The following is a 16,452-nucleotide window of genomic DNA, read 5'->3' as shown; positions in this document are numbered from 1 at the left end:
GATTAAACGACTAATCTACAGCACCTTTCTCTACTTCATTCCTCTTGTGATTCCATATGTATTCAGTCCTAGATTTTACATTTGCCTCGGTCCTTAATAAAATGCTTCTCTATAATTGTAGATCTTCATGTTAGATTCTCTTAAAGATCTTAAATTAGATTTTAAAAATACCTCAAAAAAGTTATGGATGATGTTCAGTTAATTGCTCTGTAGCAGATATAAATACCATAGCTCTGTTACCATCTTCTGGTAGTCGATTGTAATTGCAAAGAAGTAAGAAAAAATAGGCCAGAGTCCATAGGTTCATTTCGCACATGGATAACAATGTGATCGTGACTCATCTTTTTCCAGAACAATTTTCTTTTCTGTCCAAAAGAATTCATTTGTGGCTTGAAACATTAAGTATCTTAAAGGGCTCTAGTCTTGCTGTGAACCAGCATGCAGAAAAAACACAATCTCATTACTTGATCAAATTCTTTTTTGGCGCTTTTAAACAACGATAATCACTTTCCATGAGACCAGCAAAAGGAATCATATGCAAATCTCCAATTAATAAAAAAAAGACAAAGGCACATCCCAGCAAAGCACACAGTCCCAGGACACCAGTGCAGCAGGCTTCTCATTTTTGAGACCCGATGATGGTGGTGTGTTGTGTAGATAAACTATCCTCAGTGTATCTTTTTTTCGGATTAGGGACCAGCCTCTTCCTCCTTTAAAGACCTGTGAGGCGAAAAAACAGACCACAGTAAGAGTATGATTTAATTTGTAATGTTTCTTAAGGAGGTGTAACGCTAGACCGGTATTACTGTCTTGCAGAACTAGAGTTTAGATCTGGATTTGGGGTGCTATCTGCATGTGTGGGGTGCTATCTGCTGGGGATTGTATGTTCTCCCTGTGTTCATGTGGGTTGTCTCCAGGTGCTAAAGTTTCCTCCCATCCTCCAAAGACATTCTGGTCATTTTATTGGCTCCTGGGTAAACGTACCTGGTGTTTGTATGTGTGTGTTTGTGTGTGCCCTTCAATGGACTGGTGTCCCATGCAGGGTGTATTCTGGCTTGTGACTCATTGCTTGCTGAGATATGCTCTAGCTATCCCTGCGACCCTGAATTGGATGAAACGGTTAGTTGATGTGTGTATGATACAGGAGAGCATATGCAGCCTAGCTAAGTGAGTGCTGCACAATACACGCTTGCATCACAGAATCATGAAGTCAGAATAAATATGCATCACATATTGAAGAAAAGGAGAATGTATAGCCCTTGTTCACGTGCAATTGAGTAAAACAGTAAAAACACATTTTAACAGTCTACAGTCCCAGGGAGCCAGAGCTTATCAGCAAGCATCTATAGACAATAATATATTTTCTCTTTCTGGGGTGGTACAGCAGCCAAATACTCAATAGTGTAGATTTGTATTAATACAGGCTGTATTTTTATACACTAGCCTATAGCAAGTTTAATAGATCCTTTTATTTCTGTTTATTCTCAGATAACTGGTATTTGGCTTGTGGCATTCTGTACTCCCCATTTACAGTTATGTATAGTGTCTGTAATGCATTGTTAATTAAAACACTACACATAAAGATGTGTTTTTGTCACCTGTCAGAATAATATAAGAATGTATATTTATAGCTCACATGCCAAAATTACAAAAGAACTGTTTTTATCAACATTTCTGTCAACAGTTATGTTAAAAAATAAAATGGTAAATGGTAATTCTAGGGGTGTGCAAGTACAGAATTATCTAACCAGGTGTAGTATCTCGATAGTGTATTATTTACAGACTTTAACTCCCTACAGACAGCAAGCATAATACATTTTCTCACAAGATAAGATCACTTTATTGGCAATATACAATTTCTTGTATTAGGAATTTGTCTTTTCGCATACCCCATCTTGACACACAGACAGGGAGAGAAGCTTGGGGTCAGAGCGCAGGGTCATCCATTTATACGGTGAGCCTGGAGCAGCTGGGGTTAAGGGCCTTGCTCAGGGGCCCAATGTAGTAGGATTCCACTGCCACCCGTGGGATATGAACTGGCAACCTTATAAACCACAGGTGCAGATCCTTAGCCACTGAGCATGCCCTGAGTGCAATGAGCCCTGATTCAAGGCTTTCACTTTTAAGTGCCTTGATCAACTCCAGATTCACTTCTGTATTTGGTAAACTCCTCTGCTCTTGCCATCTACAGTGAATAAATCTATAGATCTGTTGAATAGAAATAAAATGTATGTAATATACATATAAATCTGACATGAAATTTATTTTTACCCCCAATATTATAGGAACAAAAAGCATCATATAATAGAATGTGTTGGAAAATTAAATTATGTTTCTGAAAACTATTCAAAAATGTTCTACTGTAATCTTAGAAACATTGCACAGAGCAATGTAGATTTGTCCTAAATAATGAACTAATTCCAGAAAACACAGGGGTCATATACTGTATAAATATATGAGTACTGTATATAGAGACTTTGGAAGGTTTCCAGTTCACTGGGGTATAAAAGGAGAAGACAGTAGTAGCATTAATCATCATGGTTAAGATCAGAGAGCTCTCTGATGACTTCAGGCAAATGGTCATTGACCTCCAAAGGTTGGGGGATGGCTATAAAAAGAATCTTCCACCTTTTACTGTGGAGCTGTGGTAGCTCCTGACCAGAAGGTCCTGGGCTCAATCCCAGGCAGGGGCAAGCAATGTAGCTTGCTCTAATTCCTTCCAGATGGCTCCCAGGTCCACTCAGCCTGCTTTGAGTACTGGGGGTTAATCCTTCCAGGGGTAGTAGGCTGGCTGGGGTGTGATGCTGACCACATCACCTCCACCTCCAGTGTTGGATGGTCAAGTAAAATGGTGGCCCTTGCCCTTCATTTCCCATGGGCCTTTATGGCTAGAAAAGGGACCGACCTACCTAGTTCTGTAGTGTTTATTATTAAGACATTCAAGACTCCACCATGTCAGGAAGAGGATGCAAGCGAATCTGGTCACAATGTTGTAAAATCCAAATGAACCAAAGTGGAATCTTCTTGACAAAGAGTGTCAGAGATGACCGTTTTCATCAGCTTTATGTTGTGCATATCAAAGGTGAAGTTCATGTTAAGAAAATATTATGCCTACTGTGATACATGGCAGGGAGTCTATTATGTTTAGGGGTTGTCTTGCATCTGTGCGTCCTGAAGCCCTTGTTAAGATAGTGGCAGTTATGAGCAGTCAGCCAAGAAACTGGAGCTTGGCCAAAAATGGACATTCCACTGTGGCAAGGATCCAAGCATTAATACAAATCGACACAGAAACACTTAACTCCACACAAAATTAATATTCTCAGTGGGACACATTATCCTATCTGTAAATCGTTCTGCTATATGCTGTTTTTTTCATCAATAGCATGAATAAATCTGGAGGGCACTGTTTAGCATCTTATTGAAGCGTAAGATTTCAGCAGGTGATTGCAATTGCTGTAGTGCCATTTACAGATTCAAAATGGCTTGTACTGTGCTTTTCTCACAACCATGAGTCGCTAATGTGTCTACCATGATACAATAGCATTTGGCCAGCAAATGCATCTAATATCATTGACTCACTATAAACCAAAGAACAAACAAGCATGACCCTACAAACAGATAAATACCAAGCAGGGAGCATATAGCTGAGGGGTAACAACTGTTTTCAACAGTACCTAACAATTAACAGATTCCAAGTCTTCTTTCTGCCAGCTGTATTTAGAAGTCAGTTCCAAGAGCTCTCTGAGGGACTCATTTAAATGTTCTTCCAAGAGTCTAAGGTAAAAGCTGGCAGTAAGTAGACTCCAAATAAAATTGTCAAGTGGATTGCCCTGATTTACATACTGCTGATTTTGCTTCTTAAACCAGGACCTTCTTACTGAAATGGGGAGAGGGTGTAAATTAACATTACAAAATACTCGGAAGTGCATTGATAAAACAATTTTTTGCCAGCTTTTCTCACTTTCAGACTTAAGGGACTGCTGTTTTTTTCTGGTTTGTTCTGAACGGAAGGTGCAGAAAATACAACAGATTGCAAAGAGCCTTCAAAATGAAGCAAACTCCATCCTTCTTAGATAAGACTCACCTTGTAAAGACAAATAAATGGTTAGTCATAAATGGTTGTTATGAATACTTATATGTTTTCACAGTGTGAACAGTTGACCATTGTTAAAAAATACACGGTATAACAAAATATAATAAGTATAAATTAGATCAAGATAATCATACATTACCAATATATCCTGGGAGAGCAGCAAGAAGTGCTATAATTGCAGATACATATACACTGTCACTAGAGGTCAGATTTTGCTTAGGAAAGCAAAGCACAACTACGGTTTGAACTACTCAATAAAGGGTAAAGATAAAAGGTAAAAAAATATATATTTTATTGTTGACAAGCTACTCTCCTGCAGAAGTAGCTCCTACCATTCTTCTCAGTTCATTCCTGTTGTGTTAGGAGGCTTGATGTCCCATAAAGACTATTTTTGGATTTAACCATTTTACTAGGAAAAAAAAGGACCTAAGGTTCTACAGAGCTCTTGACCATTAGCTGAATACATAAGGAGGTAAACTGACAGCACTAAAAATATTTTTAGCAAAAATCTCCAATGAGCAGGGAATTTGAAAAGAATGGGCATACGTAAAAGAGCTAACCTCTTTATCCAATACATGGCATGGGGGAGCCAAAACCTATCCCAGAAAGCATTGGGCACAAAGCAAGATACATCCTGGATGGGATGCCACGTTGCAAAACCCAGTCATGTTAAAAATAAACTTCTTCAGAGGTATGGTAAAATTCATAAGGAAGGCCGAGGATCAGTACCGTCACAGCCCCTCTGATTTATTAGGAATTAACCAGGGAGGCAGCTGCAGGAGCGAAGTTGAGCTGGAGGGAGGGAAACTAGAAAAGAAGCAGCCAGGGAGTATTTATATGTAGGGAAGTGGAAGTGCAACAGTAGAATTAGACCTCCTTGCAAATTTCTGTTAATTAGGAAATTGGATGAATGGGTAAGGAACTGCAGCCTGTTTAAATGTGTGTTACTGTCTGACTCAATTGCACATGAACAAGGGATAGACATGCATTCTCCCTTCATCAATATGTGATGTACCTTGTTATTCTGTGACGCAAGCATAGGTTGTGCAGCAGTCATTTACCTAGGCTGCATATCTTCTCCTGTATCAGCTATTGTATAAGCATAGATAGAAATGTTTATTTGAGAGCTAGTATCTGGTGATAAATCAAGGACTCTAGGAAGACCCGTCAGTATTTTCCATGCATAGTACCTTTGCCAACAGATTTTCGTCTCCCACACAGGCAGCTGGCTCCTGTCGGCAAAGGGATACATTCACAGATGGGGCCCAGAGCCACAGGGCACAGAGCAGAAAAGCATACATTTTCAGTGCATAGACATATTATCAAAAATAATAAGTGCAGTGTGTGTGGTTGCTTTCTGAAATGCTGCAAAGCCCTTCTGGTTTCTCATATTAGTTTAGAAAAACCTAACATAGACTAGTCTTACAATGAACTGTGTGTTATGAAGATGCACACATTTAGAAAAAAATCTGAGATGGCATTAAGGAACTCCAGTTTATAATGTAAGCACATGGCATTTTGAGATTAACAACAGGTTACTTTTCCTTCCTATACTTAACTTTTTACTGTTTCTTTAAGTAATTAGCTCCAGTATGTTAAAAAAAATGTGGTTATTTATCATACAAACTCCCCAGAGCTCCCAGATTAAGAGGTTCCTGCTATGAAGCCTTTAAGAAATCTCAAGCAATTCATATTTTACCCTGTGTGTGTTTGTAGATGTGTGACTCACCTAAAGCCAGGCGGTATCTGTAAACAATAAAGAGTCAACACTGTTGAGCACACCTGTGTCAAAACACAGACATTCAGCTGATGTTGGAAATGGCATCCAAGCATGAACAGGCTACCTACTCATAACCTCCTTATCTGTCCCTCATTTTATTGATTCACAGTAGTCCTAAAAAATGCCATAGCTGGAATGCCCATGCTTTGAAATATGCTGAACAACAACAAAATGAAAAAAAAAAAGCTTAAGGGACCTGCTACTGCCTGAAATCAGACCATTACTTTCTCTCAGAAATGAGACTTCACCTCAGAAGGATATTCCTCCTTCTCCTGCATATCTAAGCACAATACTCAAAGCCTTAATTGTCTCATTTTCAGTCTGGGAGTTATCTCCTCAATGTAGAAATTGTTTCTCATTGTAGATGTTTCATAGGCAGAAGGTTCTTTTTGAGGACTGCAAGTTGGTAGAGAAGAGGCTTCCAACCTGCTTATTTAAATAGTAAAGTTTACCTAGTTCAAATGTTCCAGTGTAAAAAAAAAATTATATAAATTGCAAGTGGAGATTTAGATAGAGATGGCTGTACAAGTATGAACTGGAATTTCACCAGGACACAAAGCTTATGTTTTCTAAACATGATATCACGGAATCTTACTTTAATTTATTATTCCAAAGAAAGTGTCTCCTAACCTCATAATTCATCACAGTGTCCTCTTCCACTTCACTGGACAATTTGAAAATTGTGGAATTCCTAATCCAGAACCTGAGAACATCCTACTGATCCAGATGCAACACTTAGTAACTATATTCTCCACAGTGGCCTTGCTATTCAGTATAAGCCAGTCCTAGGTTTGCTGAGTTTGTGAGTTGTGATAAAACCAGCCTTCAGGGTAGTAAACTTTCTGGATTAGGGGAATCATCCTGTTCTTTCACTTCAGGTGGTGGTGTTGAATCAGTGCACACCTGGAAGGCATGATGGTGTCTTTAAGATCATCAAGATCTCTTCTTTGCAAATATACAGAATGATAACACACACAAAAATGCACCATATTTAATTTTAGGTATTCCAGGCAGAGTGAAATAGGGTGAGAAGCTCACTGATGGATCCACAGTGACATATCTCCATATAATAAATTACTATGCCTGCTGTGTGCTAAATCTTGGAAGAGAGGGTTCATCTTCAATACAGATGAAAGAGTGAGCACCTATCCTGTTAATCAAGGGTATTTGAACAGTCAATTGCTGTTTTCTTGTTACTCCTTATCTTGGTGAATTGACAAGGGTGAATTTAGGAGATATTTGGTAAAGATAAAATTGGGAATGGATGCTCACCTAGCTTGCATGTTATCTGTTCACTCAGTGTAAATGTATAAGTACATCTTGTTCTTTCTTAATACTGCCATTATTTCTCTGGAAAATTGTATTCCTTTGCCTGTTCAAGCAAGGGAGGGGTAATGTATGCTGGTGGGACTGAGATCAGTCAGGGGCAGAGCAGTTGTGTATTTAATAGATAGAGAAGAGTCAGGTTTACTTTGGCAAAACACCACAGGGCCTCCACGCAGGGGCGGAGTGGCGGCTCTGTGGCTAAGGATCTGCGCCTGTGGCAGGAAGGTTGCTGGTTCAAATCCTGCAGCCAGCAGAGGAATCCTACTCCATTGGGCTCCTGAGCAAGGCCCTTAACCCCCACTGCTCCAGGGGTGCTGTACAATGGCTGACCCTGTGCTCTGACCCCAGGCTCTCTCCCTGTCTGTGTGTCTCATGGAGAGCAAGCTGGGGTATGTGAAAAGATCATTTCTAATGCAAGAAATTGTAAAGGGTTAATAAAGTGATGTTATTATTATTATTATTATACCTCCAGTTTCTAGTTTTGGGAAAGCCCAATGACATTCCCTTCTTCTGCTGGAACTTTCCTATTCTTAGATCAGGGACAAGGAAAGCCAGAATGGATAGACTGCTTACCCTTCATTCACAAGAACGTAGCAAAAAGACTTTAGACATTTTAGATCAATCAAGGCTACACTTTTATATTATTATCATGAACTAAAACCAGTACCATAATCACTGATAAAAAAGTACAAATTTGTATAGGCACACACAATCAGACATACACACGCATCTGCTCTGGTAGCACTGGATGAACATAGCTGTTCTGAAGAAGGCAGAGGCACAAGGCACCTGTAGAGTAGGAGTTATTAAAATATTGAGGGGATTCAAGAGGTGAAATGTATTTCATTTTATGTGGTTTTAAAGTAAATACTGAAAAATGTACTGCATGAAAATCTTGTGCGAAATACTCCTCTTCCAGATCCACTAAAAGATGCTATTTCTATAAGGCCACGCTCTGAACGTACAAAATTAAACACTTAAGCTGGACTATAAAACAAATACATGAGAGATTGAATAAACAGATCCTTCCAGACTGCCACGTTTCCCTATTACACCACTTTTTGAATAGTATGTTCTTTTCTTAGACAATTATTATTGAAAATATATTTTTAAAGTCAGGGTTTTCTGCTGAAACACAGAAATACATATAAAAAGCATTGAAAATGTAGAGACTTGATGACTGAGGATTAACTGTTGGAATCACAGCTTCTATTGAAACTGTTGTTCTTCTTTGCAATACTTGCTTTGGACTGAGACAACAGAATGGCAGTTTGCTTAAAGATGACAAGTTTAGTTATTTTGAGATGTTTCATGGTTTTCATGGTTTGTGAATCTTAACAAGTTCATATTTTGTGTTTGTACCTTTTGTTAAACAATGACAACCCAGTCTGGTTATGGAATAACACTCTTGCTTTCCTCTATCTACTGCCTCACTGTTACGATCACACCCCAACACATTTGGCCCTGTACCTGCTGTGGCTCCCTACCAGGATGGAGGCTGTCTCATTATCTCCCATTTTTTTAAATATTAAACGTGAATTTTCAGTTTTCACAGGAACATCTCATTGCTGAAGTCACTGGTCAGCGATGAAGCTGGGCCTCCTCCTCATCTAAAATCCAAGGGAAAAGAGTTCATACCTCATGGGACACAACTGGAGACACTGTCTTTCTGATGCACTGATCCAGCTGCAGATTTTATTGAGCGTCTATGAAATCCTTTCTCTCTTCGCTAGTGCTGAAGCTGCCCGCACCTCCCTGGCGACACTCAGCTTCAGCTGTTTTTGTAAAAGACTGCAGATGCTGACAAAGAAAAGAAGTGGGTTGGCATCCCGCAGGTGGCACAGTGCCAGATCCAGGACAGTATCAGAGAGCTGGAAAAGGAACTATCTCTGCTTATCTCTGCCCATGTGGCCTAACTGGAAAATCAATACCCCCATTCTAATGTGTAATGCGTTGGCGTGGCAGATGGAGTGGATGGTGATGCTCTTGTTAACTTAACAATCTCCAGCAAAATGGCTGCTAATTCTAGTTCCAGTATTATTTGGAGTGTGTTGATTTTATAGCACTCCAAAGGCTTTGATTACTCGTCTTTACCTAAGTTTAAAGATTATTATTGATTTTCACTCTCTTACCATCCCTCGCCAGGTGACAGATCTTTGAACACTCATTACAAGGAGTTTTATCTCTCTACAACTTTCTTCATATAAAACCAGTCCCCTCCCAGTTGTCTTTAAGCGAGGAAAAGACAAAGCTCAAGACAGTCATCCTTGGGACGCAATCTGTAACTTCTTCTTCTTTAGAAAACAGTACACACCTGCTAATCCATTTTAAACCAGCACACAGGATATACACTAACCATTGCTGCAGGACTACCTGAAGATCTCTCCTGACCCTCTTCCTTGTCCAGTGTATTTTCTGTGTGCTTCTTAGTTAATGAATGACCTCTCTTTGCTTGCAGGATGTTTGTGGTGCAAGAGATTTCCAACAGCAACTTGCTGATGTTGGTCTCGCAAGCAGACTGTGACTGCAGCAACTATCCTCCTCTGACTCTGGAGCCAAAGGAAGTTAAATATATCCTTTCACACTTGCAGCAAAAGCAACTTACACAACACACACTGCTCATTTGAACATGGTTAAATCACAAACACAAACAAATTGCTATAATCCACTTTCCTCTGCAGATTACATTGTAATGCTGTCCACTTAAAAAGTTCTACTGAAAATCTTGAAAATGTAAGAGTACAATTGCACTGATTCCCACAGTGTCGCAGCAGATGTGTCTCTTCATTTGTATGTGATGTAATGTACAATGTATGTGTGTGCATGTCTGTGTTTGCGTGTCCTGTGTGGATAAGCATCCTGTCCAGGGCATACCCCACCTTGCACACATTGCTTGATAGACTTAGGCACAACCACAAAACTTTACACAAACTAAAGTGGATAAAGCAGTCAGAAAATGGATGGATGGACTATCACCTGAACTCCACTAAGCTGTCTGTGTTATCTTCATATGTTTATTTTTTGCTACAACATGTCTACTATGTACATGTGGCTCAACAATTTACGAAGATCTTGCAGATGTGTTATATATTAAAGGGTATTTTCTTTAACAAAATTGAACAAAATGCATTTCTTCAAGATGGCCCAGATACAAAATCCATATTAAATCCAACATCTAAATACCCTGTGTCCTTAAATCTAAAACACAAAGCAGTTCATTTCTTGAAAGGTTTGGTACTGACTAAAGTGGCCAGTGTGACTGTGGCATTCCTCACACTCACACATATCTCTTAATCGTCCACATAACTTTGGCAGACAACAGACTGCTGGTATTAGCCTAGTGGTAGTCAGGGGTAAAATGAACATAAGATGAATTTGTCAAAAATATGCTAAGCTTCCTTCATATGCTTAGGCTAATGGAGAGCTTTCTTGATAAAGGTAGCAGGGGGATGTCTGTGGGTGCCAATGTGAGGCCACTGTTTTGTACCTTAATCCAAGAGCACATAATGCCTCAGTCAAGTGTGACAGGATGCGCTCACAGAAGATCCGGAGACGTCCAGATTCCTGTCATGCCTTCCACCCAGAAGTGAGACTCCGTCGACCTGCATGTTCACAGCACACAGAATCACGAAGGATTCAAATCAGAAACAAAACGTTCTTTCTACACTATAGTAATTGAGCCTCCTGAGAACATAAGAACAGTTACAAATGAGAGTACATACAATTAATTTATTCTGTGTTATTTCAAAGTTTGTAAGCATAACCTTGTCATTCCGTGTGATTGTCCTTGTTGTGAGACGTTTTTAACAGATATATCTAACATTATATCTATTATATCAGATATATCTAACATCTAAATAAGAAATATCTAACATTCAGTTATTCATTTTTTTGTCTGTAAACAGCAGCATTGAATAAGTAATCATTTTAACTGTTGCTGAATACACTAATTACGAATAACCACCAGATATACTAAATAAGTGTTCTGTGTTGTTTAATAACTGGGTTATTAATGAAATGCCATAAAGCAGGTCCTTATTAAGATAAGCTTTTATCCATCAAAATCTACATTCACAGCTATTTTACTGGGATAATTTAATTTAAATTATACAAATTTTTATAATTTAAAGGTATTACAGCAGTGTCTTACCAAGGATATACTGTAAATTTACAACCTAGAGTCCAGAAGTCTACCCACTGCTCCAGACTGCTGCCAAGTGTTTGCCTGCTGATCTTAAACTTCTTTTTTTCTTTTATGGCAGGAAAATGCCGAAGACTGTGGTGGTGCCTCAGCAATATCCTTGTCTTTAGCTCTTTTCATATCTTCACTGGCTACAGCTGCAACTGTGCAATGAGGCTGGAGTCCGACTCCTGTTGCTTCTCTGAAGAGTGCAGAAGGATGTACCATGTTTTCTGAATGAAGCGTGCATGCAATGTGTTTTTTTATCTGATTTTTTTAAAAGCAAATGGATCAAGCCAACGAAAGAATGCAAAACAGGCAGGGCTGCTAAGGAACAAGAGCTGAATGGATTAAGTAAAGGCAGCATGCTTGGAAATTTCAAATGAACAGTGATTTTTCCGGAACCATTTAACTAAAGGGCTCCTGGCAACTCTAAGTCTTCCAAGTGAGATGTACTTTACGAAGAAAAGGAGACATCCGTGTCAAACATAGTTTCAGAAACTCTGATGAATAATACGTCAACCTCCTTTGCCAAGAGGCCCTGAAATAGACTTGTATTAGATATATATGCCTTGAATGCTTTTCAATAGCTCATTGATAACTGTTTGCAGTGAAATGTGACTTCAATATGAGCCGTTTCAAGGATGGAATTAAACAAATGAGACACTGGGGTGAAGAAAACGTGAGGAGAAAAGACTGCTTTCAATCAGGAGTGGGATTCTGTCTTAGCCTATTGAAACGCCATCTTGTAAATGGCAAGCAAGCATGAGGATACCTTGAATAATTACCTTCATGATTAAGCGTGTGAAATAAATCATAAAGAACTAACCCTGGGAAAATGGGGTTTAACATTTATGTCTTTTTAAATATACTGACTGTTAACCATAATTTCAAAAGGAGATTTAAACTGCTTGAGATATGTCAGAGGAAAGGTTATGATGAAATGGTTAAAAACAAATCTGAGCAACGAGTGTACAAGACAGCTTAAAACACTGTTGGTATGAAGTAGTAAAAGACACTTGGCAATTTTAGGAATTGAATCTCAACTGTGTTTTATGGTCCAGTATGTATTTATGGATTTACTACTCTTCACTAACTTTAAGCAGCCTTAGACTTGAGACTGACAGATCTGCAGTAGATTATGATTCAGATTGACATTGGGCTGGGTTCCAATTGTGTCAGTTTGAGACTGAACCAGGTGTAATGGAGGAAGGAATTTAAGTGAAATACAGCTGGGGACTTGATAAAAGGTACTCAGTGGAGATTTAAACTAGCCATCTTTTCCTTCTAAATCCGTTTGATGACGAAAGAGGGGCATGGCAGTGCTATATATTTATCTTTTGTTTACTTTTGTTCAATTGTTGCCAGCCAGACAATGAAGGGCTGGGATGTGTGACTGTTTTCATTAACTGGATAAATAATAAAGGCAATCCAACATTTGAGAGCTGAGTGTTGTGCAAAAACTTAGAAAATTGCCAATGTATTAGCAATGTATTAGCCAATTTAATGTTTTTTTTTATCTTCATGAGGCTGTCACCAAGAAAAATGATTTCCTTTATTGAGAAACTAACAGTATGTTGTAGCTAAGAAAGGACCGTATTGTTTGAAAGTCCCCTAGGCCATTGATATTTGTCTCAGATGCCATTATTTACAGGGTAACATCAAGCGCCACATCCTGAAAATGTACAAGCCCGCCATTCCTTAAACCTTCTAGACCCTGGCTGTTGTACTGCATGCTCAGTTGTACTACAAAATCTTCCTTCTCAAACACCTCCGCATCAGACCTGCTGTTCTCATCAAACTGTATAACCACACTCCTCTGGTTACTAACCAATAAGCCATATTTTTTAAAAAGAATGATGTCATGTACAAATAAATTGAAGCCAAAGGTGCTTGAGGAAATGTTTCAATTAAAAATGAAAGAAAAAAATAAGGATTGTCTTGTTCTGATTTTTAATGTCATTTGTTTCCAATGACTGTGAATTGAGTGCTATCTTAACCTGATATTGGACTACACAGAACCCAACACTATTTGTTTTTCTTATGGGAAGTGTTTGAGACATAAAACATTTCTGGATCTAGTGCCATTTACTGCTGTAATGACAGAACGTTACATTAAAGAAAGACAGTGACATTTGTGCTCTTGCTCAGCCTTACCTCTCTGTGAACATTAAGTAACGCTCTTTCTGATGATGAGGTTGTTTGCTTAGAAGCACCAAACCTGAGGTAACTTTACACTGCAAACTTATTTTGGGAATAAATTTCCTTTCTAAACTGTGTGAAAGGCAACATCTAAAAACTGTGCAAAACCTTATCCTTTGTATAGCTCGTTATCCATCCTAACTTGCTGGAAAGATTAACACTGTAGTTTTATACAGAGATAAAAGTGCAAGTACAGCAACATTTATCAGGACTCTCATCAAATAATACTATATGCCAGGCACTGAATATGAAGATTGTCTGCTCAGTCCGCACAGATTATTTCACAGCGATTGAAAGCTTAATGAGGAAAAGGGAAGAAGCAAAAGAAAGAAAATTCTAACAAGTGAATACCATTCAACCCCTCTAGCTCATCTGGTCTCTAATATGTGGCTTTTTCCAGATATTTCTGGAAAGATGGCAGAGTATCAGGAATATGTATTTACCAATTGTCCTATACTCCCACAACCCTTTGTGTAAAAAAATGTTCTCAGTTTTAAATGCTCTTTTCCGTAGTTTCCATTTGTGTTCTCCCATTTGTTTCATTGTTAACCCTATAAAAGTCAGTTGGGGTGACTTTGTCAATACCTTTGAGGAACTGGAATACGTTCCTGTAAATTAGGTTTCTTAATAGCCTTTTTGTGTTCAAGAAGAAGATTTTCTGACAGTTTTAAACTAAGACATCTTTTAAACCCAGGCCTGTATGACAGCAGTCCAATTGGATCTGGCTGAGGTGTCCTCAGTTGTAATCTTTCCAGATGTAATTTCCTCAGTTTAAAACTATAAATACTGTCAGCAAACCTTTTCTCCTTCACATCTGTCTATTGCATCCTTCACTCAGAATGAGGGTTCCAGCCTCCTCATCCTACAGACTTTAGGTTGGCCCCGAGTCAAGAGGGATAAGCCAAATTTCCTGTGACTTTTTTCTGTGGAATTTTATCAAAATCCTTCTAAAAATTTAAGTATTCTATTCCATATGCTTTGTTTACGTCAATGACTTGCTCACAAAACCAATTTTGGTTAGGTTTCTAAATCAACATTGGCCCTTCTACTAAAATCATTTCATCATACAGATGACTTTTCAATATAATTCTAATTATTGTCTTACATCTAATGGAAGTAAGGCTCGTTGTTCTGTAATTAGGGTGGTATGCTCCTTGTTTTTGGATTGGTGCTACATATGCAGGTTTCCAGTCACTGAGAATTATCCCAGGTTTAAGAAGTATCACTGACAGAGGGGGGCACATGCGACCATAATATTACGAACTCCTTCAAAGTTTCAATACAGCAAATGCTGTAGTGAATTCCAATGAGATATAAAACTAAACTGTACTAGTGAAGGTACTGTACTTTTGACATTTAAAGGCATTTGTGAAGTAGAAGGATATTTAGAAAGGCATACTCTGGGCTGAAATTAATTATAAAAACACACCATGACTGTGTCAGCAGTGAGGAGGTGAGAAATACATTCTGTTCATACCACAATAAATGCCCTCTACCCAACAACCCTGCTGCTCATTTGATACAATTCAGTTTGGAAGTTGTGGAAGATTACTGGGTCAGCTCTCTTTTTTCAGGATTTTTTTTTAAGAAGAAGCAGATAATTTACTTGACAAAATGGTTGTACACCTCTGTTAGGCGATCTATGTGGTGGGCAGCAGAGTAGAGCTGTAGCCACATCTGAGAATTATCAGAAGTAATTCAAATGTTCTAGAAATGCAGCAGGCTTCGAAGAAAAGGAGGTCTGTATTTAAAAGAAAGCTTTTCCCCAAATCTGGCACAGGAAAGTACATTTCAGAATGGTAATGCAGAGCATCACTCAGCTATAAACATTCTCCTCTCTTCTTAAACTGAAATGATGGGGGGGGGGGGGGGGGGCTTTGCCTGCTGAAGAATAACTAGAAAAGGAGATTCAGCCAAAAGAAAGATGCTTTCAAAGAAGTATTGTTAACATTGACTTTCTTTCTTATTGTCATCTTCATTTAAGATTTGGTATTACCGTTTTTTTTCTTTTTAGTTACCCTTAATTTGTATATGCCTCTTGTTAAACAGCCAGAGCTGTCTATTTTCCTGCTGTGAGTCCCACAGCTCCTACAGGTAGAGACAGCATCATCTGGAGGAGCGGTTCAGCTCTTACTGACAATACTGCAAGTACAGACAAGAAGACAAGATGGCAATAGACAACTCAAGGCCCATCTCCCCTTCCAATTGCAACATGAGCTCATTATTGCATTCATTATTTGTGGAATTCCCTGTGTCGTGTTTTTAGAAATGTAATTTTGTTAAGCGAATTTCATATTTTTGCAATAACAGTAACATATAATAAATGTTTCAGTTTAAATCTGTGTCTGACCCTGGTCCCGGGGAGACCCTCCCTGTACAACAGGATATACAGGTGACCACTAAATCATCAATTTCTAAAGATATGGAACAATTGTGCCTGATTAAGCAATGATATGCTAATTTTAATTATTTGGAGATCACTGGAGACCAAAAGCCAGAAACCCGTCAGCCCTCAAGGACTGGACTTTTTATTATCTAAAAGACTAACTGATCAATAAAATACAGACGTTAGAATTAACTGGTACAAAGTCCTGGGGTGGCTTTAGTTATCAGTGTTCAACTGCATTTGCTTACATGGAAATCGTACCGAATCGGAGTGGAGGTACTAATGTTTTTATCTGATAATAATGCTTTTTTAATATGCCCACCTCCTTCCCAATTTAAAATCACTCTTCTGTCGATTAATTCAACTGTCCTGCTCGGAGCCCTGTTCCTGTTTGGGTAATTTAAGGGCCACTTACCTCTAAAGACAGACGGGTGAGGTTAACCCTCTTCAGGACGGTGGGACAAGGGGTTGGAGACCAGGCTAAA

At 38.7% G+C, this 16,452-nt stretch overlaps 1 protein-coding gene across 7 annotated transcripts in view; it reads left to right on the top strand.

Moving 5' to 3' along the window:
- LOC148654510 (voltage-dependent calcium channel subunit alpha-2/delta-4-like) overlaps positions 1-13,312 on the top strand; it is a 201,842-nt gene extending 188,530 nt beyond the window's left edge. For all 7 annotated transcript variants that reach the window (XM_088646809.1, XM_088646805.1, XM_088646808.1 and 4 more), the window contains 3 exons: positions 9,658-9,773; positions 10,706-10,785; positions 11,462-13,312. In XM_088646809.1, coding sequence (XP_088502935.1) covers positions 9,658-9,773; positions 10,706-10,785; positions 11,462-11,554 — 289 coding nt within the window. In that variant the 3' untranslated portion in view covers positions 11,555-13,312. The remainder of the gene's footprint in view (positions 1-9,657; positions 9,774-10,705; positions 10,786-11,461) is intronic.
- Positions 13,313-16,452: the final 3,140 nt, after the last annotated feature.

This window comes from Lepisosteus platostomus, chromosome 9, assembly GCF_059453375.1.
Source record: "Lepisosteus platostomus isolate fLepPlt1 chromosome 9, fLepPlt1.hap1, whole genome shotgun sequence".
NCBI classification, from domain to species: Eukaryota; Metazoa; Chordata; class Actinopteri; order Semionotiformes; family Lepisosteidae; genus Lepisosteus; species Lepisosteus platostomus.
Note: the sequence above shows the minus strand (reverse complement) of the source record. Positions and strands in the feature narration are given on the sequence as shown.